The following is an 18,252-nucleotide window of genomic DNA, read 5'->3' on the forward strand; positions in this document are numbered from 1 at the left end:
TTTCACGTGGGCGGGTAGCTAATGCCAGGGAAGAGAGCCTAAAAAACTTCAAGGGTTGTGTTAGGGTTGTTAAATATACAAGAACAGTAAATCTTAATTGTTTATACAGTAACGTTAGAAGTGTCGTAAATAAAATGAGCGAATTCGAACTGCTGGTTAAAACAAGTAACGCGGACATAATAGGGCTTACAGAGACGTGGTGCCACCCGGAAATTGGGGATGATGAGTTTCAGTACGGCTTGTATAATGTATTTAGGAAGGATAGGGTAGATAGAAGGGGTGGTGGGATAATGCTTCTTATCAGAAGCAGCCTGAGTGCGACGATAGCTTTCCCGGATTCAGACGTTTCACATGCTAGTATAGAGTCTGTATGGTGTGAGATAGTTGGAAACAAAGGTATAATGCGAGTAGGAGTAATCTACAGACCAGGTGATTGTGAAGATTATGACAAAAGCCTCTACATGCAAATGGAATGGGCAAGTAAGCGTCAATGCCTTATTATGGGTGATTTCAATCTGCCTCTAATTGATTGGAGTAAATGGGAAGGAAACTCGACATGGGGAACAAAATTTTTAAATCAACTAGATGACTGTTATTTGTATCAACATGTCAGGGAAAATACTAGAGAAAAGAATATCCTAGACCTCATCATCACACATGAATCAGATGACATAACAGGGCTGACAGTAGAGGAACCAGTAGCAGGAAGTGATCACGGAGTTCTACGGTGGATGATGACGAGAGAGGTAGCAGAAGTAAAAGGCAAAGGAATGGGTTTTAATTTCAGAAAAGGAAATTACGATGCCTTAAGGTACTACATGGCCTCTATTAACTGGGTAGATATCGCGCAGAGAATGAATACGATTGAACTGTGGTACGCTTTTAAAACATTAATCACAGATGCCTTGAATGCGTATATACCATTAAAAAAATACTCCACGAGGAGGGTTCCAAGTTGGATGACTAGTGAAGTTGCCGCATTACTTGAGCAGAAAAAGGTGGCATGGAAAGGTTACAGAACAATAAAAAGTACTGAAGCCTATAACAGCTACAAGGTGATGTGTAATAGAGCCACAGAAAAGGTTCGACAGGCAAAGGCAGTTTATGAGAAATCACTAGCAAACAGAGCAAAGAGGGGGGATAAAGAATTCTTCACATATATAAATGCCAAGAAGAGCAGGACAAACCAGATCGGACCTTTATGTAAGGGAAAGGGGATAGTAATAAATACACCAGCTGCCGTTGCAGATGAACTCAACAGTTATTTTGCATCGATATTTACAAATGAAAAGCCTTTTGTGGCAAAGGGAAATTGTGGGAGCGAAGTTAAAAAATATGTAATTAATGATATTGAAATTTCGCAAGATTATTTAATGAAAAAACTTTCGAGCCTACAGACCAGTAAGGCTCCTGGAGTTGATGGAATATACCCTATAATCTTAAGAGAGGCGGCAAGCGAGTGCATTGAACCATTGAGGCTAATTATGCGAGCATCATTAGACTCTGGGGAGATTCCCTTGGATTGGAAAAGTGCAAATGTATCTCCCATACATAAGGGTGGCTCTAAAAGTGAAGTTGGAAATTATCGACCTGTCAGTCTGACTTCAGTAGTAGGGAAAATCATGGAGGCAATGATCAAGGGTGGAATTCAGGATCATTTGGATCGAATTGAAATTCTCAAGGATACTCAGCATGGTTTCGTAAAGGGAAAATCATGTTTAACAAATCTGGTTCGCTATTTCGAAAGGGTCACTCACGAGCTGGATTTAGGGAATAATTTCGACATTGTTTATTTAGATTTCAGCAAAGCTTTTGACTCAGTCCCACATGAGCGGTTGCTTTATAAGCTGGAACAGGTTGGAATCACTGGGAAAATCCTTAGATGGATAGAAGGATGGCTTCAGGGCAGGAGGCAGAGGGTTGTGATAAATGGCTATTCCTCAGATTGGGTTGATGTAAGAAGTGGGGTTCCCCAAGGATCAGTATTAGGACCACTGTTGTTTTTAATTTTCATAAACGACATTGATGAAGGGATAGAGGGCGTGATGTCTAAATTTGCAGATGATGTTAAAATTGGGAGAGTAGTTAATGATCACTGTCAAGCTGAGCTTCTTCAGAGAGACCTAGATAGACTTCAGGAATGGTCAGAAAAATGGCAGCTGTGCTTTAATCCAACAAAGTGTAAGGTATTACACCTGGGAAACAGTAATCCCAAAAAAACTTATTCACTTGGTGGAGTTCAACTAAAGCCAGTACTGGAGGAAAGGGACTTGGGTGTTACGATACGGTCAGACATGAAATTCTCTGAGCATTGTAAACAGGTTGCAAGGAAGGCCCATGGTGTCCTATCAATGATCTATCGAACTTTTGCAAGTAGAGATAGGGACGTGATAATCCCATTATATAAGGCTTATGTTAGACCACACTTGGAATACTGTGTTCAAGTATGGAGACCGCACCTGAAGAAAGACATCGAGCTTCTTGAAAGGGTGCAAAGAAGGGTAACTCGCCTGGTGAGATCGGCAAAAGGGCGTCCTTATGAAGAAAGACTTCGAATATGTGGGTTGCAGAGTTTGGAAACTAGACACCTTAGAGGAGATTTGATTGAGGTGTTTAAGGCTCTGAGAGGCATCAGTAAAATGAATGAGGACAAAATTTTCAAGATTATAAATGATGCTAGAACTAGGGGACATAAATTCAAGTTACGGGGGGAAATGTTTAGATTGGATTGCAGGAAGTTCTATTTTAGCCAGCGAGTTATAAATTACTGGAATAAGTTGCCTTCATGGGTGGTAGAGGCCGAGAGTTTGGGGAAATTCAAAGGTCATCTGGATAGTACTTTCGGGTAAGGGAAGCACATAGGATGATAGGTTTAATTTCCTTTTTATTTATTTTTTATTTTATTAATTATTATTATTTAGTTATTTATTTTTATTTTTTTTTTTTATCATTGTTTTGTTCGGATTTATTTTTTTTAATTTATTTTTTATTTTTTTTTTTGGCTGGTGCAGCATAAGCCATAGGCTTTCTTGCACCATGCGGCCGTTACTAATACTAATACTAATATAGGATCTCGCTACTCTTCTGTAAGTAGACTGTCTGTGGCCAAAAGAACATCAGTAGAGCAGCACATGGATTGTTGGAATGTGATAGGGATGCATCCTTTGTTCCTTTGATGCCCTCCCATACACACAATAGTTTTATGATTCTTCCACATGTACTGCTACTGTTCTTCTGCTTTGGTCGTGATTAATAGCATCCATTAAAGAGGCTGTTCAAATGAAAACAGCAAAAGGAACATAAAATGCATATTATGCAAAAATTGATGATAATCTTAAGGATATTTCTTGGCTAGATGCCTAAGAGTATGAAGAAGTTTGTTTATGCATGGTTAATGTACACACACATCATTTCTACTGCCAAGGTAGTTTTAATACATCATTTTAATTATATCTCATATTGTGCCATCTGGGTAGTGGTATCTGCCGAGAATAAGTAACATTAGCCTTCTCCATAGGTGAAGCGTTACTTATTCGAGGTAGTGCAATACCGTGGCAACTTGTTGTGAAAGTATTCACGATATGAGATATAATTAAAATGATGCTTTAAAACTACCTTGGTAGTAGAAATGATGTGTGTGTGCAGCATTAGCCATGCATAAATAAACTTCTTGATGATAATCTTGTGTCAGATATTTGATCTTAGGGATGGTAACTAGCTTATGGCAGCTTGCTGTAGTGAGCTAGGCTAAGTAGCCAGTCATAACATATACAACACAACTTGACACTACGCATGATACACCTAAACCACTATACTGATTGGCCTTTATCCATACGGTATCTATACATATAACGTGGAGTTGTCATAGTTTGGCTGGGGCTGCTCACACCAATAAATAAATAAAGTTGGCAATATTGAGTGCCCTCTTTGTACCATTTGCTCACATTAAATATTGTGATGAGATGGTGCTCATAACAGTCAATTTTTAAGTCGGCCTTGCAATCATGCATCAAGGTAGTGATGTGGACAGTAATCTGATTTTGAATGCAGATGGAATAAAACCTATTAAATTGATCAGAGTGTTGTCTCAGTATGATGAAGCATTCCTGAGTCAGCATCAAGTCATCATCAAGTCTGAGTGGATAAATAAGTTTAAGATTGGTACTAAATGTCTTGAGGATTCTCCTTGACCAGGCCAAGCACATCACGTCATGACATAAGAATTCATAGAGGCAGTGGAACAACTTTAGCATTAGCATTAGTAGAGGCATTTGATGCAAGAAAGCAAGCTTATGCAGCATCAGCCAAAAAAAAAAAAAAAAAAAAAAAAAGGTTCAAAATACCTGTCCAGCTGAGCCTTAAACTTATTTAGGCTATCAACCTCCACCACAAGGGATGGAAGTCTGTTCCACCAACCAACCACCCGCTGGCTAAAGGCAAATTTCCGCACGTCTATCCTACATCTGTCTTTCCTCAATTTGAATTTATGCCCTCTCAGGTGATTTTTCTGAGCTAGAGGAAGAATCCCATCAGCATTGAGCATGCTCAAACCATTCAACGCTTTATACACCTCTATCAGATCAACTTGCCGGTGCCTAGTCTCCAGACACTGTAATTTGCAAAACTTAAGCCTTTCTTCGTAAGAGCACCCCTTTGTTCCATTCACTAATCTTGTTGCCCTTCTCTGTACTCGTTCCAGCATCTCTACATCCTTCTTGAAATGAGGCCTCCAGACCTGTATACAGTACTCTAGGTGTGGCCTGACCATTGCCTTATACAATGGAATAATCACCTCCTTATCCCTGCTGGAAAAATTCCTGTATGTCATTGACAATACTCCATGAGCTACTCTTGCAGCCCGTCTGCACTGCTCAGAGAACTTCATATCTGCCTGCACAACCACCTCCAAGTCCCTTTCATTCTCTACCACTGTCAGTGTAGTACCACAGAGTTGATATGTTGCTCTGGGGTTGCTGTTTCCATGTGTAGTACTTTACATTTGTCAATGTTAAACTTCATTTGCCACCTCTCAGCCCATCTGCTCAACCTTTCCAGATCCTGTTGCAGCAGCATAGTGTCAGTATTGTCCTTGACAACCCTGCCAACCTTTGTATCATCTGCAAACTTGTACATTAAGCTTGATATACCATCATCAATATCATTTATAAATACAGAAAACAATAATGGACCCAACACTGAGCCCTGAGGGACTCCACTAATAACATTAGTCCACGATGAGCAGTGTCCATTGATTACCACTCTCTGTCTTCTCCCCCTCAACCACCCCTTTATCCATAGCAGCAATTTGCCTCCAATGTCACACTGCTCCAATTTGTGTAGCAGTCTTCCATGTGCAACAGTATCAAAAGCCTTTCTAAGATCCAAGTATATAATATCAAAGTTATTCCCTGCATCCAGTTCTTTTGTGACTGCATCATAGTATCCAATCAAGTTGGTCAGGCAAGACTTCCCCTTAACAAAACCATGCTGTGTCTGAGCTATAACTGAAGTCTTGTCTAAATGATCCTGCAGTGCTTCTTTAACCAGTGCCTCCATTAATTTTCCTGGAACAGAAGTTAAGCTCACAGGTCTATAATTAGGTCTAAAACTTATATGAGGAAATCATCACAACTACTATTTACACATTATTATGTAAATAGTAATTACTATTGCACATTGTGTATTCCTAGACAGGCCCATTAAAATGAGCAGGAATTACATAATCAATTTGCAGACAGTAAGCCTTGAGGGCAGAAAAATTTACTTTTGTAGTAATAAACTTTGGCAATAAAAAGGGTGCACTTTTAAATTTACATGAAGGAATTTTTTTTTTATTGTTATTATTATTTATTATTTTTTTTTTAATCGGAACCCCAAACAATAAAAAAAAGTATTAAACCTATAGTACTTAGTACTGTGCATGGGTTGAAGGCTGAGAAGACAGAAGATACTTGTTGACATTAGTATAGAATTGGTATGGATTAAAAATTTTGGGAAATATATAAGAAGGAAAGCTGTTCTAGAAAACAGAAGTTGAAGAGATAAATGAGGAAGAGTAAAAGTTGATTCTGTAAGATTGGAGTTGGACTATGATTGGATGCTGACTGGTTGAGGCACATGTTCAAACTAGTTGTAAGAGAGTTAGAGAATTGCAGATGCCAATTCGGAAGAATAGTGCTCATGGAAGTATCTATAGAAAGTGCACACAGTAGAAACCAAAATGTCTGTGAGACAGAGAGGGGAGAGATTTTGTGAGAGACAGATCATTAATTAACCCGACCACCCACTTTTGAATGGAGTCAAGAAGATTGAACGAGATTTTGTGGACACTATCCCTATATGTGGAAATATTATTTGATGATAGGGCTGATATGTGAAGAAAAGAAACCCCGAGAAGCGACACAATTTGACCTCAGTAGCCCTTGCGTTGTTAAACCAAATACCAGGAATAGCCTTTGCCATTGACATTTCCATATGTTCACCAGTCCACTTATTGAATAGACAACACTTAATAGTGACTGTATGCAAAATATTAACAAATAATGCTATGCATCACTATGGCCAAGAAATATGAAGTTTTCAACAGCAGAGCTGAAGCTAATCATGCCTGTTTTTCTCTTTTATTCATAGCCCCCTTAAAATCTCAGTCCTTCATCAGTTTGAAAATTTTGAATTCCAAAAAAAAAATGCTTGTTTTAGTTTCTTTTGGGTGATCGACGAGAATTTAGTACAAAGGTATTTGAGGCAGGGACCTTTCCGAGGTAAAGCTTTCACAAACTGTTTCATCAAACCTAGTTTAATGTGCAAGGGTGGAAGGAAGACAGTTTCGGAGTCTACCAGTAGTTTATGAACTATATCCTTTGATCCAGGCAACAAACTGCCCCTCTTTGGCCAGACCTTGACATCCCAGTGCTTACTCCTTGCCCGACTGTCCCACTCACATAAAAAGCAAGGCATTTTTGTTTAGACAGATTGCTGTCCAAGTAACATGCCTATCGCTTTAAAGTCAGCACAGACCAACTAACCATATTCTTCATACTTAATATTTATAAACAACTTCTTCATAGTTTTCATATGTTTCTTTAAAATGCACAGTGAGCTATTTATTTATTTCCATTATGGAGAAACACACCTTTGAGACTCATCTTTAATGAGTCAATGAAAAGTCTCCACTGTGTAGGATTGTAATTAATTCTTAAACAGTTCATTAAGTCATTTATACTACTGCAAAAAACCATAGAATCATCCTTGGAAAAGTAGGGGACTAGTTCTCATTCTGTGTGTCTGTACCATGAGAAAAATGTCCTGTATGCTAGAAGATTTTTTGACTTAAGTCTAGAACCAAGGAGTGGACTGCTTTTGTAAATTTAAATCTCTTACCAGATCATGAGTTCATGCTGTGAAAACAGGTGAGGGCTGGACTCAGTGTCTCCAGGCATGTAGAATTCAGTTTCATCTTCAGAAGCTTCACTTTCAGCACTCTCTGCTGATACATTCTCCAATACAAGTGGGCAGAAATGAATTGCCAGGTTATCTCCATGTGGGATTGGATTGATGGCAGATGGAATATTAGGGTACACAATGACCCTCTTATTCTTTGTGGTGTATCCCTATATGTTAAGCAAAACTAAGCAAAAAACTAAAATTAAAAATCTAAGCAGAAGTGTAACAGTCATCATGGTTTGTAGGCTCCTGCCAAACCATGGGAATCGCAAATGGCATAGCCATCTTTTTATCATTTTTCCACAGTCTCAGTGCTTCAGCACAGGTTTGGCTAACTTTATATGGAGCCCATTGTTTATCTTGATCACCGAGTTTCACTTCAAAATGAGCACAATACAAATTTATTCCTAATTTTGTAATATGTTGTCTTTGCTTAAGGACTACATAACTTCCACAAATATAACAAAGTTAGTTCAGATTGTTCAAACACTCAGTATAAGTTTGACTGATAACCTCAAAAATAAACTGAGCTCATACTGATAAACCCTGCTGCATGGAACTGTGAAGATCAAGAAACAAATGACTGAAGACAGCATTGTCAACATGTGAAGATTTAGTTTGCAAATTCCCAGCACAGTTACTGCTAACTGAATATCCATGATATATCTTGGACATCAATTAAGTTATTTGTGGAAAAAAAAAAAAGAAAAAACATTTCTGAAATCAACATATAAAACCTAGTTAAAAACAACTGTTAGTTTACAAACATCAAAAAACATGCAGTTTGGTGTAATAATAAGAATATTTCTTTCTCTCATTGCTTTTCTAACATACTGCTGTGGAAAACATCATCCAATAAATCCAGAAAAGTCTTTTAACTGTGTGAGCAATGCACAAGTTCCAGTCAATATTTGGAAAGTTAAAATCCCTCATTATAAGACATTATGATTTACTGCCCTAGTCTATTTGGCTTTATAATTGTTCATCATACTTATCAAAGTTGTTTGGCTTATAACATACTTCTACTCCCATTTTTTTTCCCAATGCATGTGTCACAACAAACTGACTTCCCTTGTCAACTGAACTGGGTGCACTGCCTTAGATTTTATATGCTCTTTAACCAAGAGCATAGCTTCTTCTTCCTTCTGTACACACATTTTACTGACCATATTCAAAATTCACATCCCTTATGTCTGAGTGGAACCATGTTTCTGATATCCCTACAATGTCTACTTTTGGTTGTGTAACCAATATTTCACATTTATCAGATTTGTATAGGTGCAGCCGTTTTTGCTTTAGTAGCCCTAGCATAGCGCCTACATATTTGCTTGTCTCACAAGGACCCCCCCCCCCCCCCAGCTGGCCTTATAATTTCTGACTGCTCACTTTCCAAGTGGCTGTATGTCTTAATAGAAGTAGTACAAAAATCATTCATCTCAGTTTATGGCTGCTATTAATCTCTTACTTTGTGTATCTCTCTCACCCCCCAAGCTAGCAGTTTTTTGACTCACCTAACAGCTCTATAGCAGCAGCAAATGTTCTTTTTTCCCTTCTATTTAAGTGTATGCTATCCATGTATAAACAGTCTCTCTTCTGTTAACAAGCAAAGACTATGCTTAGTAAAATTCTATCCCATATACCTTGATAGGTTTTCCATCACAAAATTCTCTCATATAAATGAAAGCATTTGTATTTAGAAATTTTTAGTTATCCCCATTACTATTACAATATAGAACAGAATCTTGCTCTGTGATACTATATTAGTCTGAGTGAGTGAGTTATTTTTGTAATATTGCATTGGTAGCATAAGTTGGAAGTTTGCTTGCCTGAAGATATGAAAACCAGGTTCAGATTTAAAGCAACTAAAGTTTATAATTGTATTTGTGCATTTTTATAGATGAGTTGTAGTTAATATCTAATTCTTTTCAGTTTATTCTACAAATTTTGTGTGATTATCAGTAAAATGCATTTTTTTTTTCTGAAAATGCTCAGCAAATCCATAAAAAGCATATACATATATTAGCCTTTTATAATTTCATTAAACTTCATTTAACGTCAGTAATTATGATTAAAGTGCTTTATTTGAAGGGTCGAGTTGGGATTAATAATGACAGACCAGATGAAGCACTAGTTGTTCATGGAAATGTAAAAATAACTGGACATATTGTACAGCCATCAGATTTAAGAGCCAAAACAACAATTGAAGAGGTAAGATTATTTTTTCTTTACCAGTTAATCACAAATGACAAATATATATTAATATTGCTTACTACTATTCAGAAACTGTTAACTGCTTTTCAAATATGTTGTAAAATATTAATTATACTTTATGCATATATTGTCTGTATATTTTTGTAAAGTCATTTTGAACTGTTATTACCAGTCTATTCTGAGTTGATTTTAGTGATTCAGTAAGAAATGCTTATGTGCAAAAACCACACATGCACACATTCAGATTTATCATGTATGAAAAATTCATTAGATGGCACTGTTCATACCATATTGATATAGGATTTATTCATTGTAATAACTATGATCAAGGGTAAAGACAGGGAATTTAGTTTTCATAAAAACGATTATAATGGGCACTTTACTCTTTAAAATAGGAAAAGTGATGTGGGGAGAAAAAAAAAGGTAACTGCCAAAAGGGAAGGATTCAGAGAGATAATCATAGTGACTGCTTAACGTTTTATACCGACTAAGAGATACTGTTCAAACCTTAGATCAAAATATATGTCAAATAAAAACTGATGAGTTTAGTGGCAGAGAAGAAAACTGCTTGACAAAATAAGCTGTCAAGGTATGCAGAGTCCTATAGTAACTACAGATTAGTCTGTATTCAAGTGGTTATTCAGGAATAATTGGGCTTGGAAGGGCAGATTATGAGAAGTCTTTGGCTAAGAGTGTGAACAAAAATAGCAAGAGATTCTTTGTTTGCATTAAGAGTAGAACAAAAGGGATGAACCACTTTGGTGTACTGGATATGAAAGACATTAATGGTTGATGATTGGTCCCTAACAGGTTTCTGACAAACTGAATAAATATTTTGCATCTGTGTTCATACATGAAGTTTTAGAGATGTGGTTAAAAGATGTCTGTCTAATAATGATTAGAAAATAAATGAATGGAGACAGAAAAGAAATTCATGCAGCTAAAAGTGAACAAAGCACATGTGGCTGATGGAATCTATCCAGTTATGTTAAAATAAGCTGCAAACCAGGTAGTCAAACCTTTAGTCATAATAATGAGAGCATCTCAAGATTTAGAGGAACTACTTATAGATTGGAGATGTACAAATGCATCTTCTATTCACGAGAGCAGATCAGATGGTAAAGTGGGTAAGCTGAGACATATAAGTTTGATCTCTGTGCCAGGAACAGTAATGGAGTTAATAGTTAAAAGGAAATAATATAGAAGAAGTGGACAAAAGAATGGAAACACCTATGATTAAAATAGCTTGTATTCTATGTGGAATAGAATTCAAATAAATCTTGAACTATCTTAAGAGAAATATTGGACCATTCTTGACAGAGGAACATTTCAAGCTCCTTGAGCGATGAAATTGGAGGAAATGTGTTTCTCACTCTTCTCTCCAAATATGCCCATAATGGCTCAATGACATTTAAGTCTGGTGATTGTGCAGGCCATGGGGGTTGCTTAACTTCAGTTTAAAATTTCACACCAATATTTGACACATGGCTGCATGTATTGGAGTGTTATCATCTTGAAATATGATAATGATTTGTGGGATATAGTATTTGCACCTGGTCATTCAGAATATCAAGGTAATAATTTGCCCATTCAGGGTGATAGGACCTAAGAATACCAAGATATTGCTGGCCAATCTGTTGTTGATCCTCCTCTATATTTGAAAGTTGGCACAAGACAGTTAGGATAATGTGCTTCTTCTTTAACATTTGCCAAATGCAAACTCTCTATGATGTTGGAAAAGGTGTGAATAATGATTTGTCTTAAAGTATGAAGTTTCCAATCATCCAGTGTCCAGTTTTTGTGCTCCTTACACCATTGCATCCTCTTAATCCTCTTTCTAGCATTACCATCAATAAGAAGTGACTTGGCAATAGTAGCTCCTCCATAAATTTCAGCTTTATGAAGTTCTTGCCAAACTGTTTTTGCTAGAAACTGAATTGTTGAGACTTTTCTTTATTAAGTTCTGCAGTTAGTTTAAATGCTGTAGCTTTATATTTTCGGGGTACAGTCCTTTTTAGTGTTACAGTGGTCTCTTTCGGTCAGCTTCAATTTTCTGCCACAATTCATCCTATCAGATTTTGTTTTTCTATACTAGTAGTGGTGGTAGTAGTAGTAGTAGTAGTGGCATGTGATGCAAGAAAGCAAGTGTATGAGTTTATGCAGCATCAGCCAAAAAAAAAAAAAAAAAATCACGCCATTCCCTCCAAATGCCTGTCCAGTTCCTCCTTAAATTTGTTCAACCTATCAACTTCCACAACGACAGATGGAAGTTTGTTCCAGCAATTAACCACCCACTGGCTAAAGGCAAATTTCCGCACATCTATTCTACATCTGTCTTTTCTTAATTTGAATTTATGCCCCCTTAGGTTCGTAATCTGAACAAGTGGAAGGATCCCATCAGAATTCAGCGTGCTCAACCCATTCAAGGCCTTATACACCTCAATCAGATCACTGCACAGGTGTCTAGTCTCCAGCCACTGCAATTTGCAGAAATTAAGCCTCTCTTGGTAAGAGGATCCCTTCATTCCCCTCACCATACTTATTGAATGCAGACCACTTTCGTTACAGTAGCTTTGGGTTAAATTAAATAAAGCATCAGTTTTTGCCACTGATGCTCCTGCTAAACATACAATGACAATTTGACCTCTTTGTAATTCAGACAGGTTTGTTTATTTTCTTCGTCCACATTTTTACATCACCTCTAAATAAACATTGACTTTTATCGTCATTCCTTCACGGCAGAGATTCCCAAACTTTCTTCGTTCACGGTGCCCTTAGTGTCCCAGTACTTTTTTCACAGCACCCCTAGGCCAAAAAGAAATACCTAATACAGTGGTTTTCGACCTTTTAATATTAGCATTAGTAGAGGCATTTGATGCAAGAAAGCAAGCTTATGCAGCAGCATCAGCCAAAAAAAAAATAAAAAAAAATAAATAAATACATAAATAAAAAATAACCACTTCATCCCTCTGTTCGTTCGAAATACTTGTCCAGCTGAGCCTTAAACTTATTTAGGCTATCAACTTCCACGACACGGGATGGAAGTCTGTTCCACCAACCAACCACCCGCTGGCTAAAGGCAAATTTCCTCACGTCTATCCTATATCTGTCTTTTTTCAATTTGAATTTATGCCCTCTCAGGTGATTATTCTGAGCAAGAGGAAGAATCCCATCAGCATTGAGCATGCTCAAACCATTCAACGCTTTATACACTTCTATCAGATCAACTTGCCGGTGCCTAGTCTCCGGACACTAATTTGCAAAACTTAAGCCTTTCTTCGTAAGAGCACCCCTTTGTTCCATTCACTAATCTTGTTGCCCTTCTCTGTACTCGTTCCAGCATCTCTACATCCTTCTTGAAATGAGGCCTCCAGACCTGTATACAGTACTCTAGGTGTGGTCTGACCATTGCCTTATACAATGGAATAATCACCTCCTTAACCCTGCTAGAAAAATTCCTATATATCATCGACAATACACCATGAGCTGCTCTTGCAACCCATCTGCAGTGCTCAGAAAACTTCATATCTGCCTGCACAACCACCCCCAGGTCCCTTTCATTCTCTACCACTGTCAGTGTAGTACCACAGAGTTGATACGTTGCTCTGGGGTTGCTGTTTCCCATATGTAGTACTTTACATTTGTCAATGTTAAACTTTATTTGCCACCTCGAAGCCCATCTGCTCAACCTTTCCAGATCCTGTTCCAGTAGCATAGTGTCAGTAGTGTTCTTGACAACAATGCCAACCTTCGTATCGTCGGCAAATTTGGACATTAAGTTTGATATACCATCATCGATATCATTTATAAATACAGAAAACAATAATGCACCCAATACTGAACCCTGAGGGACTCCACTAATAACATTAGTCCACTATGAGCAGTGTCCATTGATTACCACTCTCTGTCTTCTCCCCCTCAATCACCCCTTTATCCACAGCAGCAATTTGCCTCCAATGCCACACTGCTCCAATTTGTGCAGCAGTCTTCCATGTGCCATGGCCCCCGTAGCCGAGTGGGCAGGAGCGGGAATGCAGTAGCACACGCTCTTTGAGTAGACTGGGGTTCAAGCCCCTGACTGCTGAATACGGTCGATCTGCCAACCCGCACTGGACCAGCGTGGCAGATTATGGTCCATTTCCCCTCAGCATGAATTGTTGAGGAGGCTTCCATCCTGCAGTGGGTTGATAATGGCTGCACTTTACTTTTTTTTTTTTTTTTTTACTTCCATGTGCAACAGTATCAAAAGCCTTTCTAAGATCCAAGTATATAATATCAAAGTTATTCCCTGCATCCAGTTCTTTTGTGACTGCATCATAGTATCCAATCAAGTTGGTCAGGCAAGACTTCCCCTTAACAAAACCATGCTGTGTCTGAGCTATAACTGAAGTCTTGTCTAAATGATCCTGCAGTGCTTCTTTAACCGGTGCCTCCATTAATTTTCCTGGAACAGAAGTTAAGCTCACAGGTCTATAATTACTTGTGTCAGCCTTTGATCCTTCTTTGTGAATTGGGGTCACATTTGCACATTTCCAGTCTATGGGTACCTCCCCTGAGTCCAAGGAAGCTCTCATAATTATGGCTAAGGGTTTGCTTACTTCCTTTGCTGCCTCCTTTAATATAACTGGATAGATCCCATCCACCCCGGGTGCCTTTCTTGTGTTTATCTTCAACAGTTTCTCCTCCACTTTACTCCCAGTTATTTCAAGATTCTGTAGCTTACTGCTAGAGTTGAATACACCTCTGGCATTCCCCTTGCTGAATAACTCCTCATGTGTGAATGTCGATGCATTCATCATCAGCAGGATCATCAACAGTTGACCCATCAATATCAAGTGGACCAATCTGATTCATCCCCTTCCTTCTAGAGTTTACATAAGTAAAGAACTCTTTGCTGTTTTTCTTTGCATCCCTTGCCAAGGATTTCTCGTAATCTGCCTTCGCCTGCCTAACCTCCTTTGTAACTTGGTTGCATATCAACTTGTATCTATCATAGGCTTCTGTGTCATATGTTAATTTGTAAGTATCCCATGCATTTTTCTTCTCTGCCATATGCCTCATTAGTTCATCTGACATCCATTTTGGCCTAAACCTTGAACAATATTTCTTAGTTGGTATGTAAAGCCTAGTAGCTTCCAAGATAAGTTCTTTGAATGCTTCCCATTTTGAATTTGCTGTTGGTAACATCATCAGTTGGTCCCACTGTATAGAATTTAAATACTGTCTCAGTCCATCGTAGTTGCCTTTATGGAAGCAATAACCCTTCCCTTTACCCCTAATGGTAGTTACCTCTTTGAGTAAATCCCACTTCAGCACACTGTGATCACTGCCACCTAGTGGTTCATTTATCTGCAGATTCTTAATGCATGAAGAATCACTGCTGATAATCAAATCAAGAGTATTACTCCCTCTAGTTGCCTCCCGAACATGCTGATGTAGAAAACAATCATCCAATAAATCCACAAAAGCCCTGCTAGTGTGTGAGTAACCAGCCCCCAAATTCCAGTCAATATCTGGGAAATTAAAATCTCCCATTATAAGACTCTCTGATTTACTGGCCCACTCTATTTCCCTGTACAGTTCCTTATTATACTCATCAGAGTCATTCGGCCTATAGCACACTCCTACTATCAATTTTGATCTCCCAATGCTTATGTCACACCAAACTGACTCAACACTGCGCTGTCCAGCGATGTCGACTGGCTTCACTTCCTTGGTTTTTATGTGTTTCTTAACCATATCCCCGTCCGCTGGGGTACGTACCAGCCCCAACTGGGTTCAGCAAGTTAATTCTATAATTTTTACTCTAATTACAGAGCTGAAACTCGCTATAGTTGGAGCCAGAACTGTTTTCTTGAATTTTCCCACTTAAATTTTCAAAACCTTCTATTGAATTTCACGCAAATGACAAAAATGTGACATCAAGTATGCAATTTTTTAGGCCTTTTCAATGAATTTTTTTACCCCCGCCCTAACCAGCCTAGAGCTTATGAAACCCGACATTTGATTCGTTTCTTGGTGTAAAGCGCGCGAATTTCTTTTTACGGAGAGGAGCAGTTCTGATAAACAACTCCGCGTGAATACGAGCGAAGCGTGGGAGGTATATATCACGTTACCAGTACAAATACATTGAGACGGTAAGGGAGAAGTGTAAATAAACAAAAGACGAACAGGAGCTACTGTTTTTGACATAAGAGGCAATAAAGCCATACAGTACCAATAACAGTTTATGGAAGGTGAACAGATCGTGTATCCTATCTTCAACGTGTATTGCTCCTACAAACAGAAGATCAAGGAAATTCATCTGTTGGAAATGGGAAAAACTGGTGTAAAACTGATATTTCACTGCATTATACTGATATATCACAGATAACACTGCAATGCGCATTTGATAAAAAAAAAAAAAAGTTCGCTTTATTGTAATTGTTTTTAGTAAACAATATCAGAACAGCAGTTTCCATCTTCTAACCAAATTTCGAGAAAATATTTCCACCCATAGCTGCGTTATAAACTTCTAAACTTCGAAACTGGTGCATCAAAAGAAAGAAAAACAAAATCATCCGCTATGAATTTCTTTTTTTCTTGAAATGTGTATTGTTCATATTTGTGAACTGCAATATTTGTAACAATACAAAGCTAACAGATTACAACTAATGGCTGCTCAAAAAGTATCGTTAGAAGATATTTGCTTGTTACGCTTTGATGTCATTATGTTAGAAAGTAAAAATGCGAAATATTGTTCTCTAAAACAATTGCAGTTTCGGCATCCTAGGATGAAGCTGACTTAGAGCTGCAATGCTGTTTTTTTTATTATTATTTATTTTCTTTATTTATTTTTTGTTTTTGTATGGGCGGCTCCTAGAACAAAAGTTCATCTCGGCCTCGTTGCTCTGTTCAGTTTTTACGCATTGTCAGGGTAAGGCCAGTGTGTGTCGTGAAAAAAAAAAAAAAAAAAATCATCCCGCTTAGGAATATCCCATGTTGGATGAAGACAGATGAAAAGGAAGGCAAGAGAGAGAGAAAAAAATTTTTCATCCCGCACTGGAGAAAGTGACAGGAAAGAAAAACTGTTTGTGAGCTTATGTGTGTGTGTTCTGTATTGTGATGTTGTATTTGGGCATTCTGGCTACCTGGAAGCAGCGATCACCTGGACGACTGCCTCCAGGTACTCGTCCGTAGCAGGAGGGCAAGATCTCCCCTACTAACTGCACGCCCTCCTCCCTGGGGAACTACTAGTAGTAGTCGTAGTAGTAGTGGCATGTGATGTAAGAAAGCAAGTGTATGAGCTTATGCAGCATCAGCCAAAAAAAAAAGTTCCCAGGGAGGAAAGAAAAACTTGTATAAGATAAAGAGAGGGAAGGAGAAAAGAGGAGAAGCACTATCCCGGCCCAGGGAAGCCCCAATCCAGGATGGATTGCTAGAATAACACAAGAAAAAAAAAAATAATAATAAATAAAATAAATGAAAGTTAGCGCTCTTGACCTTTGACAATCTCTTGGCCTTCTGCCCACCAAAAGGGTATTTTTCATTTCTCTCTCTCTCTCTCTCTCTCTCTCTTTCTCTCCAAGGTCGGACTAGAAAGGGTGGACTCCCTCCCCTAAGGAGTTTTTTCCCCTCAACTGAAAGAAGGGAATTGGAAATTTCATGAAAATGAACCCTGTTTTTCTTCATTCGGTGAACGGCTACTCTGTCAGCGCAAGAGAAGTGAAATTACATTTGCAGCTCAGAATGGAATTCAAACATTGAAACACATGACATTTTATGTTGAATTTTTCGGGCGTTGTGTGATAATGAAAATTCAATTTTTCTCTGGAAATTTTTTGATGATATCAAATGCATATCAAGGAAATATTGAAGTATTCAATAACAATTACTTACAATTCCCAATCCCTCACTACGAGTAACGGATTGTTCTCACAATCTGTTACTAGCTGCGCATTTTTTTTTTTTTAGTTTGTACACCAGTGAGATGCATGTGAAGTTCCTTCGATATCAGTTTTCGAAGTTTATAACGCAGCTATGAATAGAAATACTTTCTTGAAATTTCGTAAGAAGATCAAATATACATCCATGAAACTGCTGTTCCGATTTAGTCCTCTAGAAACAATTACAATAAAGCGAACTTTTTTTTTTTTTTTCTGAAATGCGCATTGTGCTGATCAGTTTTATGACAGTTTTTTTCTTTCTGCTTCCAGTAGATGAATTTCCTTGATTTTTTTTTAGTAGATAATACATATTGAAGAAAGGAAATGCAATATTTTAGTTTTTCAAAACCAATTCGTTGCAATTCTTTCGTACAACAATTACGAAAAGCAATAAAGCTACTGTTGTGAGTGAGCCATGCAAATTAGTGTTCGCAAGTAATGATGCTCAACTGTTTGTTTTCCACGAAAGTTGTTTACAGTTTCATTTTCTACTTGGATCACCTTGGTAACGCTAATGACGTAAGCTTGACCAGTCAATTATCTCTCTGCGTGCGTTGATTCGTTTTAGCCAGAGGCGCCGAGCTGACGTGCGAATTTTGAACTAATGAAGTAACGCGTTTTATTTTCAAAGCTTGGATCTTGTTTTGCCGACATCAAAATTTAATAAATTGAA

At 38.0% G+C, this 18,252-nt stretch overlaps 1 protein-coding gene across 4 annotated transcripts in view; it reads left to right on the top strand.

Moving 5' to 3' along the window:
- Window positions 1-18,252, top strand: part of LOC150077296 (uncharacterized) — a 702,167-nt gene that overhangs the window by 533,675 nt on the left and 150,240 nt on the right. For all 4 annotated transcript variants that reach the window (XM_090386557.1, XM_090386560.1, XM_090386559.1 and 1 more), the window contains exon 13: window positions 9,532-9,651. In XM_090386557.1, coding sequence (XP_090242683.1) covers window positions 9,532-9,651 — 120 coding nt within the window. The remainder of the gene's footprint in view (window positions 1-9,531; window positions 9,652-18,252) is intronic.

Source organism: Mastigoproctus giganteus, chromosome 12 (genome assembly GCF_048544385.1).
Source record: "Mastigoproctus giganteus isolate SK-2022 chromosome 12, ASM4854438v1, whole genome shotgun sequence".
Lineage (NCBI taxonomy): Eukaryota > Metazoa > Arthropoda > Arachnida > Uropygi > Thelyphonidae > Mastigoproctus > Mastigoproctus giganteus.